This window comes from Lipophrys pholis (genome assembly GCF_963383615.2).
Source record: "Lipophrys pholis genome assembly, chromosome: 19".
Lineage (NCBI taxonomy): Eukaryota > Metazoa > Chordata > Actinopteri > Blenniiformes > Blenniidae > Lipophrys > Lipophrys pholis.
In genome coordinates, this window is record NC_137647.1 from 22,559,319 (window position 1) to 22,573,206 (window position 13,888).

The 13,888-nt window shown below is 42.0% G+C and overlaps 1 protein-coding gene across 1 annotated transcript; it reads left to right on the forward strand.

The window, feature by feature from the left end:
• Positions 1-8,709: 8,709 nt before the first annotated feature.
• hoxb1a (homeobox B1a) lies at positions 8,710-13,394 on the forward strand (the record flags this gene model as incomplete). Its single annotated transcript, XM_080487259.1, has 2 exons — positions 8,710-9,478; positions 13,033-13,394. 2 exons carry the CDS (start codon positions 8,710-8,712, stop codon positions 13,392-13,394), a joined length of 1,131 nt encoding a protein of 376 aa, XP_080343385.1.
• Between the last annotated feature and the right edge of the window lie 494 nt (positions 13,395-13,888).

The following is a 13,888-nucleotide window of genomic DNA, read 5'->3' on the forward strand; positions in this document are numbered from 1 at the left end:
ATATACTGGCATTAACAGACATGAATCAGGAAGTGGAAACTGATTTCATTTGAATAAACCATAGATGTATTTACTACTCGGACGTTTTAAATGACATTGGAGATGTTGAGGCTATTTTATCATCTAAAATTACTGGGACCTATTTTACACATTGTGTTCATTGCTTTAAAGAGTTTTGTTACTGACGACTATAATAATAAGAATAGGAATAGGAATAAGAATAAGAATAAGAATAAGAATAAGAATAAGAATAAGAATAAGAATAAGAATAAGAATAAGAATAAGAATAAGAATAAGAATAAGAATAAGAATAAGAATAAGAATAAGAATAAGAATGTTTTCTTGAATTTTTCAATATTGGCTGGAAACAATTGTTTTGACATGTGTACTTGCAGTACTCTGTTGTTACGGGGTGGAATGGGGGATTCTTTTTTCCATGAATGAACCCGATCATGTTGAGCCTGAGACTTCAGCCTCTGCTCAGGTTTAGGAGCTGCTGCTGCTGTTCTGGGTGTAAATGTGTTGCAGCGATAAGAGCAGCCGGGCTGACCGTCTTATCAGAGATGGCTGATTGTGGTGAGCCAGCAGGAAAATGGCCTCCAGCTCTGATGACTCGCCTCTGCTCCTCCACATCGCTCTCCTATCATCTGTGTGTGGAGGGACATTTACTCCCTCTTTGAACTCTGACCTTTGACCTCTGTCATAACCGTGGGGTCACGTGACGGCCGCTCCTGGAACGACCTGTCGGAGGTCTTACGGGACTAATTAGTTCTGTTCATGACGACAGAATTCAGATACTGTGAATATAATGTTGATATGGCGTTTCCAACCACGGCAGTACTGATAATCAAACAATGTCCAGAAGACTCAGGCCCACCCTGATATTAAGATATTTACGGTCAGAAGATCCAAATGTTAATGCAAAGCTATGCTAATTTCATGAGAACCAAAAGTCTCAGGCGGTATTATAAAATAGACGATGAAACCAAACCCAAATATATCAAACTGCTCGATATGAACTGCTGATCAAGAGTCCGATGGCTTCTCTTCATGCAAACATCACCAATCTGTGTCTTTGGGGGAAACTCATCAGTCAACATGTGGAAATATGTGTAAGAAATCTGGAGAAAACAATTTTTGAGCCAATGAGGGAAAGAATGTTTGTGCTGGATAGATTGTCTGTTGACCTCACTAACATTCGCCATCACTGTCTTTCACATGATCTTACAGCGACTGCAGACACTCAGACCTCTTGTTTATGTCTTTATAGATGCTATTTTCAGTTTAAAAGCTTTAACATTCCTCCTCTCATGTTTTCTCTTCTACAATGCAAATTCAAGACTATAGATGACATCATGAGATATGTTTTAATCAGATTTTTCTGTTCACTCTCAGAAGTAATGAGACTGTAGTGTACTAAAAGTTACATTACTGCCTATGCTCAGCACTGCCCCCTGCAGTGAGGCAGTGGTACTCACTTTAACCTTTATTTCAGCTCTGTCATGGCCAGGGGTCCATAAAATACAATTTTACAAAACTGTCATAAATACTATTTAGATATATTGTCTTATATTTTTAGCTTTTGTAGCCATTTTTAGAGATTTTTTTTTCTCTTTCACGTCATGGATTTTCCTGCATTAGATATTTTATGCATCTTTAGCCACTTTAGCTATTTTAGTATATATAGTGGCTGTGTATTTCCTCCTGGTGAGAGCAGCCAACTATATTATACTTTACGAGCAATTTGAAAAATTTTTACTTCTTTTTTCTTCATTTCTTTTTTCCTTTACCCATTTTCCTTTTTTCTTTTCCTGAAAAAAATCTCTGCACAAGCAATTTTAATGATTTTAGTTCACCATTCTTACTGTATTTTTTCTTATTATTATTTGAGTAGTTTTAGCTATTTTATCAATTTTTGTCAAAATTACAAGTATTCTGGCAGTTTTATCAGTTTTATATTATTCAGTAGTTTTTATCCTACATCAGAGCATTTTTGAAAATCATTGTGGTACGCCAATAAAATGAAAATGCATATATAAGCATTCAAATATTATGTTTTAATTCATGACTATTTGTTTATCAGTTTCCACTGACAGTGGTTTGCACAAAGTTTCCTGTGAGACTAAAATAGTTCAGAGTCTTTGAAGTGAAAGCACATCAGCTTGTAAATCCATTCATTCATTCTGGAAGAGCAAACACATATAAGTGGAATCGCAACTGACAAGAAAGCAGCAAATCTAAACGATATCAAGTCTGATGCTTTCTTTTATTGTTAAAGGGCTCATATTATGCAAAATTCAGTTCCTAAAGGTTTTCCAACAGTAATAATCGTCTCCATACCTGGACTGACGTCCCAGAAGTGAAGACAGTCTGTCCTCTCTCTCCCTGGCTTGTTTCAGGTTATAAAAAGTGTGTTGCTCCAACCAGCCAATCAGAAATCAAACCCTATATAGTGTCATCGGGGGTTTAGCCAATCACAATCAAGGTAGGCTCCCCCCTTTGACTCCTCCCACAATTAAGCAGTTCTGCTTTGGCACATGGCACCATGAGACCACAATTAGTCAGCTCTGTTCTGGCACATGGCACCACCAGAGGAAGTACTTCCTCCTCTTCCCAAGATGGGCATGTGTGGGCGGAGCCAGTCCAGCTCACACAGACACAGCAGATTCTGAATGCAGCTCCTATGATCCAATATTCAAATGGACGAAAATCAAGGAAAAGCTGGATTTGGGTCAATAAACCTTAAATATAATGTTCTTTGGACCAACGGGACCTTATGAAAGTGTTGATACACTGAAGAAGATGATTCCTTCAAACGACTCAAAGTTTAGCTTCAAACACAAACAGCAAAGTTTTATCAGACTTTGCTCCAGAACGCTGTGAACTGATGAACCATCAATGTTTGTTTTTCTGAGTCATGATCTGTTTTTTTCCTGTACAGACTTAGACTCTGCACAGACAGCTTTGTTTCTTTTACTAATCTACCAGTATTGATTTGATTGTTGATATTTTTCGTCGGTCTTCTGACAACCTTTCAGTTCAGTATGCACAATTTGATTATCAGGAAATGTATTCAAAGATTTTTTTATGAATTTTTTTGCTGCAACAGAAGTGGGAAACAATGCATGTAAGCCCATTCTTGGTGGAATTACTCCACATGGATAAAACCTCAGAACCACATTAGTGAGTTCTCCTGAGTGGCCCTGAACACTGACAGTGCCAGTCCACTGAGGTTTGGCTGACGGTGCCGACTACATTCACACTATTTGATTCAATCTGGAGATCTATTCAATTTAATTCTACAGTGAGGACGGAAAGCTAGAAAAATAAACCTCTACTATGCCGACACTTTGCCTTTTTCCTATAAAATGTGTGTAAATGTTATTAATAATTGCGAAAGAAAATGCTGTTAAGTGTGGGCATCAGTGGTTCAGGTTACTGAACTAATGCAGCTCTGTCAGCAGCCTTTTTCTGTAGCTCTCATTCAACCCCTCTGCTGTATCCCCTTTCATCACACACACACACACACACACACACACACACACACACACACAGAGGCAGAGTGTGTTTTCCGGGAATCCTGCAGCAGATTCCTGGTTCTCCTGTTATTCGACCTGTCTGACTGTCCAAGAAGCAGAAGAACAGAAGAGAAAAACATCTGATTTTTAATCATTTCCTTGGATTTACATCAGGAATATGGACTGTCTCAGACACCGAGATAATCCGAGGTGAGCTGACACTCCTCCTGTCGACCTGACATGAGACAGTCCTGAAAGGTCATGACCTCATGTGTTCAGGCTCTGGGAACAGAAAGAAACTGCATCTATCCTAATGATTGTAGCTCTGCATGGATCATCAGAGTCTCTGTCTTCCTTTTGGTCTTTTCAGGGCAGTTTTCTCAGAAATCATCAGGACAATGGAGTGTGGGCTTTTTTTTTCCATCTAAAAACATTAATTATATAACTTATATAATTAATTAAAGTAATTTCAAATCGCTCCATACCAATGGTGCGGTCCGATATCTGGATCAAATAGCAGCCCGATATCATCAAAATAGATAGATCAGGTACCATGAAAATGCAACCTACACCTGGGGCAATCCTTTCTCTTTCAACGTATTGCGACACGAGCTCCTGTATGTCATACGTCATGGAGCGAAGGACAGAATCTGCTGTGTGGAAGTGTTTCGCCCTGAACACTCCAACTCGCCTGACGGCAGTTTGTACTGTCTGCAGAGGGAATGTTGTGAGGGGTGGAGGGAGTGCAGCTTATCTGCCCTCTGTGTCCAGGTATAGACCTTGTTAGGCCAACCCTGTATCAGATCGATGTCTGGAGTGGGGTGACGCTCAAAGTCACAGCTGGATGGGTGCAACTCCGGTTCGAATGCCGTGTGGAGTTTACATGTTTCCCCCCGAGTGTATCCGGCCCTGCCCATCGTTCGCTGGGATTTGCTCAAATGCCCCGCGACCCTGAATGGTGGATGGACATAAGGATGGATTTGAATCACGGGCAATGCTTTGGTAATGAGAACTCTTGGTATCTTAACTCTAAAATCTGCTTAATAGAAGTTAATGGTCGCCTCCTTCCGTTAAAGCGCCCTCTGGTGGCAGTTTATACCAAAAAGAGACAATGGAGGAAATCAGGTAGAACAAGGTCAAAAGTCACAGGACTGTTTGTTTCTGGACAATTTCACAGGAAACCAACTGGGTTTACAAGCAAAGACATGAGTTCTATTAATCCAAGGGATTAGATGTGTTGGTGCAGTCAACATAATCTTTGTACCTTTTTATGCTGGACCTCACATCATATCGTTTCACACTGGTTCAGCATTCAGCATTCAGCATTACAGATATGTTAACGCCGGCCGCGGCAGATAAATGACAAGTTTATGGACAAATCAGCACCTTTCTACAGATTATAATCTGAGGTCACATCTCACTTTTTGTTCGGCTCGGAAAATGAAAGAGGTTTTTATTTAAAGCTTCAGTTGTCAATCGACAGACATTCCAATCGCCTTCATATGAGATGCACATGACCGACTCTCTCTCTGTCTCTCTCTGTCTCTCTCTCTGTCTCTCTCTCTCTCTCTCTCTCTCTCTCTCTCTCTCTCTCTCTCTCTGTCTCTCTCTGTCTCTCTCTGTCTCTCTCTCTGTCTCTCTCTCTCTCTCTGTCTCTCTCTGTCTCTCTCTCTGTCTCTCTCTCTGTCTCTCCTGTTGCCTCTCCACCACCCAGACAGCCGCGTGGGCGTCATTTAATCTTCTTCTTGCCCTGGTCTGTTCCCGCAGACTTCCTGCCCACTCGCCCTGCCTCTCTCTCCTTTCAGCCCCTCGCCGATGATTAACCTCCCTCCTTGTCGCTCGCCCACGCCGCTTGTTCCTGATTACGTCCCGGCCGCAGGACGGCATCGCGCCTGCTGTCACGGCTCCTCACAGAGGCTCTGAGGGGAGAAATTGATGATGGGTTCATTGGAGTGCAGCTATAATGGAGGGCCGACGAGAAGGTGCCCGGAAAGTGACTTCACTCTTCAAACAGTCGGTACAAACCAGAAAAGCTTCCATTCTTTCATCTTCTTTTAAACTCTTGTATCACCTGAAGAAGGGACAAACACAAACAAACACCCTTTTTTTTTTTAAAGAAACTCTAACCTGAAGCTTTTGTTGGATCCTGGGAGTAGTTCTCAGTGTTTCACAAACACCATTTGCACTAAAAATCAATTTGATGTGACTCAATCAGAAGAAAAGATGAGAGAACTTTTACAATCTATTTCAGTCCCCCACGATTCTCCAAAGTAATAGCGAAGGGGAGATTACGTAGATCTGATGCCACAGACTGGCAACCTAATGAAACAGACCATTACCTTGATTAGAAACGCTGATTCTTTTTCTTTTTTTTTTTTTTTAACTGCTTGAAACATTTTGGATGATGTAAATCCAAGAGGTACCGTCTTCCTTCTTAGACATGTTAGTGTACGAACGTTCCCTATAAAGTTTTACAATGTGGATGCTTACATTGTCACAGGCACACACACACACACACCCACACACACACACACACACACACACACACACACACACACTCACACACACACACACATAGAGAATTGTGTTGTGGCGCTAACTTCCTCTGTGACTCGACCAGAAGGCCTCCTGTCTGATTTAACTCAATTTCTGTAACAGATCAGCTCCTTCCCTCAATTAGCACACACACACACACACACACACACACACACACACACACACACACACACACACACACACACCCACACACCCACACACACACACACACACACACACACACACACACACACACACACACACACACACACCCACACACACACACACACACACACACACACACACACACACACACACACACACACACACGCACACACACACACACAGATCCAGTGGCCAAACAATAACCTAAAAGTCGACTGATCGATAAGAAGCTTTCGAAGAAACAACGTGTAGAAAAGAAGAGATGGTCATTTTCAAACCGTGACACTCTGGAAGATGAAGGTGCTTTATTGTTTGCAATGTTTGTGTTTTAGTTTCGCAGCCAGACAGATTTAACCTGGACACAGTCTCAGAGTGTTACTGATGATTTTTATTTTTTATTTATTTATTTTTATTAATTAATTGAACCCAAAACTCAGAAAACCAAAACTCCATTCATGTTTCTCTTCAACACAAACGGGTTCAGTGTAACGTCCATATTATCATGATGAAGTCTGTTGAAACATAATAAAGTTGTTTTGTTTTTTTACTGTAAAGCACATTGTGTAACAACTGTTCTTAAAAGTACTACATAGATAAAGTTAGTGTCATTATTATTAAAATCCAGTTGACTTCATTACTTTAATGGAAAAATGTGTTTCCTGACCCTTCCAGGATGATTTCTACCGAGACGGTTGGATAACAATGATTTTTAAAGAAATTGCAATGTAAAGGCTTTGCTATATTTTATTGATGAAATTGACTCTAGAAAACGTAGGATTTAGACTTACATTTGAATTAGACTGTTTCATTCAAGGATCTTTTATTGTCGTATCATTAGACATTGTTCATGTCCTGATGCAAAACGCTGTTCTCGATGCCAAAAACCTCAATAGTAAAGACCAAAAAGAATAAGATAGGAGTGAAAATATAAACTAAAATAGAACATCAAAAAGTAGGCACAATGGAAACAATAAATACATTATTAGGATGTTCAGGATAAATAAACATTACTGTTTACAAACTGACGAAAATCCTAAATATTTCACAATTTTAAACATTTTCTGAAAATGAAACATTTCAAGCCATATTTCTGTAAAAGTCTGCTGACACACTATTGAGCACTATTCTATCAGATGATGTGTTTCATAAATCTACTGTGTCTTTGTCAGAATGTAAAAAATGTAGTTGAAATATTGAATAAGCAACAAAAATTGTAGTATTAAACCACTATAGATTGTGTGTTTCATCAATTTTACAATAATAAATTGATAGTAACACTAACAAATGTGTCAATTTTAATAAAGTTAATGGATGGATGGATGGATGGATGGATGGATGGATGGATGGATGGATGGATGGATGGATGGATGGATGGATGGATGGATGGATGGATGGATGGATTGAAGAAATGCGTCACTAAACCAAACCAGCTATTTTGATGGACTACAGCGGCCTGGAGTCCGTTTTTGTTTCACTCCCTGATTCTTCTGTAATCTGATTACTTGCGTGTCTAAACGAGTGACTTTAATGGAGGGATGTGAACGATTCTTACATCAAAAATAGGTTTGGAAGTTGTGCCAGATTGTAAATACACTGAATCATCCTTAATGATCTTTCATCTTTGTGGAACATGTAGTCTGGGTGGAGAAGGTTGGAGGGTACTCTCTTTGTAGCGGCAGTACCGTCGTGGAACGGAGCTGAAGAAGAAGTGAAAAAAGCGTGAGCAGCATGAAAGGGGCAGTGGAGAGGCTGGTTTGTGGGGCTTGTGTGTGATTTGTGTGCGCACTGCGCTGGGAGGAGGTGTGCGGGCTGCAGGCCTGCTCACAGCTCCTCTTTTATTCTCGGCCTCCCTCTTTGCTCTGACAGATCAGCGCTGATATCAGATTGATGGGCCGGTTTGATTGAAGTCTCTTTGTCGTGCTAATGTCACGGCGAGTGATGGATGAGGTGCGTGCGCCCTGTGCGCACCAACTCCCCTCCTGTACACACACACACACACACACACACACACACACACACACACACACACACACACACACTTACACACGCGCACGCACGCGCGCACACAGGTTCCCTCGCTCCCGTGACCAGCTGACAAACTTCTGGCCTCGAGTCACCATAGGCGACGAACCACGTGATCCGCGGCGGAGGAGAGAAAAGAAGTGACACGGAAGAGAGAGGGAGAAAGAGAGGAGAGAGTCCGAGAAAGGAGAGAATAGAGAGGAAAGAAGAAAGGATGGCGGAGGACGGAGTGTGTCCTGCGTGGAGGTGAAGAGGTGACTCCGCTCAGTCACGTTGGGCCTTCCGATTATTTATGCGCGTCTCGAATCTGCGGAAGACTTTTCTCTCAAGTTATTCCAGAATTTTATTGTGTTATTTTGTGTATATTTGTCTAATTTATTTTACTCACATCGCCTTCATCCATCCCGGAAACACCTTTAAATGGATTTTGACGGTGTTTGATTGGTACTCTTTCTCAGCTCCGGTCTTGATGGACAACATGAACTCTTTTGTGGAATACTCCATCTGTAACCGTCCGGGGACCGGCGCTTATTCCGTGCCAAAATCCGGATACCACCACCCCCACCTGCACCACCACCACCACCTCCCTCTGGACCAGCACCACCAGGGATTCCCCATGACCTCCGGTGCCGGTCCGGTCGGTTACACCGGGGATGGGAGAATGTACCCGGGCAGCGTGGGTGACACCGGCGGGGGTGGGGGTTCCGTGGGAGCCGGCCAGCATCACCAGCAGCATCACGAGCAGCAGCACAACGGCTACCACCATCCTCATCCTCACCTTCATCAGAACCAGAGCTTGCAGAGCGGACTGCTGCCTCACTACAACAGCTCCAATGTCGGGACCTACGCGGGTCAGACGTGCGCCACAAACTCAGAATATATTGCCACGACCGGCCCCTCGAGCTCCGTCCAGCCCCAGTATTTCCTCGAGGAGTCAGCGGCTCCATCCTACTACCATCAGTCCTCGTTCCCCAGCTCAGGGCCCGGTGCCGGGCCCAGCTACGGGGCCCTGGCCGGGGCCTACTGCGGCCCTCAGGGCGCCCTGGCCGGGTCACAGTACCCACAGCAGGTCGGCGGGGGGCTGGACGCAGCGGGATACCTGGGGCTTCCGCCCGGTGGGGGCTACGGGGAGCTGCCGGTGGGTCTGGACCGGGAGAGGGAGGATGATGAGGGCCAGCAGGCCGGGCAGGGACAGACCTTCGACTGGATGAAGGTGAAGAGGAATCCTCCCAAAACAGGTGAGGTGGTGAGGGGGTGTCTGGATTTATAAAGCCATAATTCAACGTGTGTGTGTGTGTGTGTGTGTGTGTGTGTGTGTGTGTGTGTGTGTGTGTGTGTGTGTGTGTGTGTGTGTGTGTGTGTGCGTGCGTGCGTGTGTGTGTGTGTGTGTGTGCGCGAGCGCGCGCTGAGAGACGTCCGCATTTTATCAACACCATCTTCCTAAAAAGATTCATCATTTCTGAACAGAACTCACAGGGATGATCAGGAAGGATTTTCTTCTTCTTCTTAAAAACACGCAGTCAATCAAAATGTTGAAATGTTTGATTGATGCATTTTGCTTCCCAGACTCCAAATCAGGAGTCAAACGGGCCTGTGGAGCCTTTTGTTCATGCTACTTCTTTCCTGATATTATTATTATTATTATTTGTATTAACTTGGACTAATTAATATAATTACGTCTCAATAAACACGGTTCCAGGATTATTCTGAAGTAGTGAAGGTAAAGGCCTATGAGAATATTCTTTTTTTAAATTAAGACAATACCCCAAGCTGATATGAAAACTGTTGATAATAATTGTCATACAGTTAGAATAAAATAAACAACATCAATAATAATAATAATAATAATAATAATAATAATAATAATAATAATAATAATAATAATAATAATAATAACCTCGTTGAGTTGAGCCAAAAATGCCACACACATATAAATAGGGTTTGTTCTTTCCATTATCAAACACAAGTAATATTTGATATTCCTGATCACATAAATAAATAAATAAATAAATAAATAAATAAATAAATAAATAAATAAATAAATAAATAAATACATAAATAAATAAATAAATAAATAAATAAATAAATAAATAAATAAATAAATAAATCCTTTAAGTTTTTCCATTTAATACTGAGTGAGTCTAGATTTTTTTTTATAGGCTTAATGATATAACAGCTTTTAAAGCATTGATGGCCAAAATGTACTATATTATTATTTTATTATTATGAGGTCCAAAGATTTCATTCTCACTTCACTCCATAGTTGTGAGTGAGCATAGACACATTTTATTTGAATGATTTCTATGAATTATATGAAAATCCACATACATGTTTGATTTATAAATGTCATCACGGTATATTTACAATTAAAATAATGAATTAAATGTAACTTAAACGGGGCTCAAATTGCTTGCTTGTTTTAATAATCTATCAAACCAACAATAGAAATTCTCTTGTAGGCCATAAAGAAGGTAAAAGTGGGCCACATGTGTTCCACCGGCCATGGGTTAACCATGTCTATTTTAAAGGTTGAAAAAGAAAGGCAGCTAGTTTTTGGAGCTTTTTGCAGTGTTGTCTGCTGATAGCAGGTCTGGACTGAGTCAGCTGTGACCCCCCCCCCCCTCTCTCCCTCTCTCTCTCTCTCTTAATGGATATAACAGACGGGTTATTTCTCCCTGGGTAGTCTGTCCTGCTCTGTTATCTTTTAAAGCAACCCCAACCCCCTCACCCCTCCACCCACCCCTCCATGCATCCGTCCACCAGCGAGCTCCGTTCCCTCGCCTTTCAGCCTTTCGCCAACTCGCTTTTGACTCTTTGTGTCTCACAGATTCGTCCTCCAACTTTATCTCAAGTTGCTGGGTGAATATTTTCAGAATAGACTCTAAAAAAAGGTGCTTTGTTTCACGCCACACATTTTAAACAGGATCAGCCCGATTAGATCTAAACAATAAGAAATGATTCTAGTCAATAAGGCCTCCTATTGTCTGTAGAGCAGACAACAAATCTATTAAAACTAGTTTCACCATGTCTAAGATTGTCTAGAAAACAATTGTAAGTAAAAAATAAATAAATAAATAAAAATACCTTTTTGACTTATTTTGTCGAATATGTCAGTCAGTGGGTGCTGAGAATTTCCCACATATAGTATGTTTGTTGAATCTCTAATAATTGTTGTCTTTACAAAGTATAGCCTAAACCCTTCGGTGACAAATCATAAGTAAGGATTTTGTCTCAGTGACAAAATAAGTAGACTTGTTTCTTTTTCTGTTTTTGTTGCATCTGGTTGAGCAAATAAACTACTACTACTACTACTACTACTACTGCTACTACAACTACTATTACTACTAGCCTTTGTATTGTTAAATTTGAAAGTAGTCTGATGATGTTAAAACAATCAGGAACAAAGGAACATCAACAGTGATGAAGTGGGACGTCTGACTTTAGAGGAGGCAGATTAACACAACGAATGTTCAATACACTACTGCAGAAACGATCAGGAGACGATGCAGAACCATAAAAAAACATAACAAAAAACAACATTGTACTGTTATTGTTGCTTGGATTTGTCGTGGTGAACACACTGTTTCTTTCTGGATGTGGAGCTGTAGATATTCAGGTTGGTCCTGCTGCACTGCCAATCCTCACAGCTTTGGTTTATAACGTATTTTGCAAACTGGAAGTCACACAGTTTTTTTGTTTTTTGTCATTGGCTCATGTGACGTACATTAAAAAGTGACTTCTATATATGAAATACTTCACTTACCTGGCAGTGGAGACTCCCTGATGAAGACGATGCTTCACTCAGTGCGAGGCTGAGTCAATACACTCCGTGGTTCTGCAGAAACAAAAGAATTTCTCTAAGTGAGGGGAAGAGAAAATCGGTTCTTGTTTGAGAACCGGTTCCCAGCGTTTTAATTCCTTCGGCAAACGATTCCCTTATCGATTCCAGTGGTCGCAAATGTGATTCCAGTGCAGCCGGCAGGAATCATGGCGCCCAAGTGGTTCAAACGCTCAAAGGTTTGGTTCCATTTCCGGAGAAAGGACGACAACAGGGCAACCTGCAGCAAAGTGGATGTCAAAAGGAGGAAATACGACCAATAGGAAGAAGCATTTGAACACAGGAGCAATAACTTTGAATGAATGTCATGTTTTTGATCTGCTCCAGAGTGAATCTCACCTCTGCAGCAGCAGCAGCAACGTCCTCCGCTGTTCATACGATCGATAAAGAACCGAATCGTTTAGCAGAGTCTAAAATGGAATAGGAATCATAAAAATCGTATCAATTTCCATACCGAGGATTAATAGGATATGATTGGTTTAGTGTGATCAGTTTGGTTTAAAATATACGTTACATACATACCATATGGGACCACTAGATGTCACTGTATGACCACAGCAAGCTGAAACAGTAACACAGAAAAAACGCCATTACTACTGTATTTAACTGAGGGAGCCAGAAAAACATCCCCAGACAGATCGATCTCCGCAGCACAATTAAACATGAAAACAGAAATAAAGAAGAGAGACTCTTACCGGGATGAAGAAGAAGGCTAATTTTGGGCTAAAAGCGCGAAGAGCTGAGGAACTAATTCACGGCTGGTTCTGGAACAGTAGTTGGACCTGAATAATCAGAAGTTACATCTGGACCTGGACAGAGAAATGTTCTGATACACCAGCTGGACTTAAATAGGATTGTTTTCCTCTTTGTGATTTTGACTTCCTGTATAGTCCAGAAAATACGGTAATTATGACCGTTTGTCTCTAAACTAACTTCTCTGTTTCTTTCATCCAGTTAAAAACTCGGACTTCGGCCTCGCGGGTGCACACAACAACGCCATGCGCACCAACTTCAGCACGCGGCAGCTGACCGAGCTGGAGAAGGAGTTCCACTTCAGCAAGTACCTGACGCGGGCTCGCCGCGTGGAGATCGCCGCCACGCTGGAGCTCAACGAGACGCAGGTGAAGATCTGGTTCCAGAATCGACGCATGAAGCAGAAGAAGCGCGAGAGGGAGGGCGCCTCCACCGCCACTCGCTCCTCCTCCTCCTCCTCCGCCTCCGGTGCAGACGGCAGAGGCTTCAACAAGGAGCTGGACGACACCGACCACTCGTCCACCTCCACGTCACCGGGAGCGTCGCCCAACTCAGAGACGTAGCTTCAACTGGTGACCTGCGATGTTATTCCACTGTGATGAAGGGGTTCAGGCCTCTTTAATTATGTGCTGCATTTTAAAAGACTGGTTGCCTTATCTCGACCAGCTGGGATTTCCCAGAGTTCACTTGAACTTAGTTGCATCAGTCGAAACAAACCGCCGAAGCTGAGTACAAAATGGCCTCCGTACCTCAACGTGACTCCGTTTGAAGAGAGGAAACACAACTTTTCTGAAATGTGTCGTGAATCTGCTCATGTGTGAGGAGATGAACGATACCAATGGCGGAGAGTTTGTTAGAATTATAACAGCTCCTCCCCGACAAAGTGAGCCATTCCTACCGTTTACTCCACCATCATCTGCATACGTGGAGAACATTTGCTCCACGCAGATACTGAGTCTACCTGTACTGAAGGAGGTTTACATCCTGCTGTTACATGACTGAAATCACTGCACCAACTAGTGGCCTGAAACGTAAACTACAGTATTTTCAAAGGTTC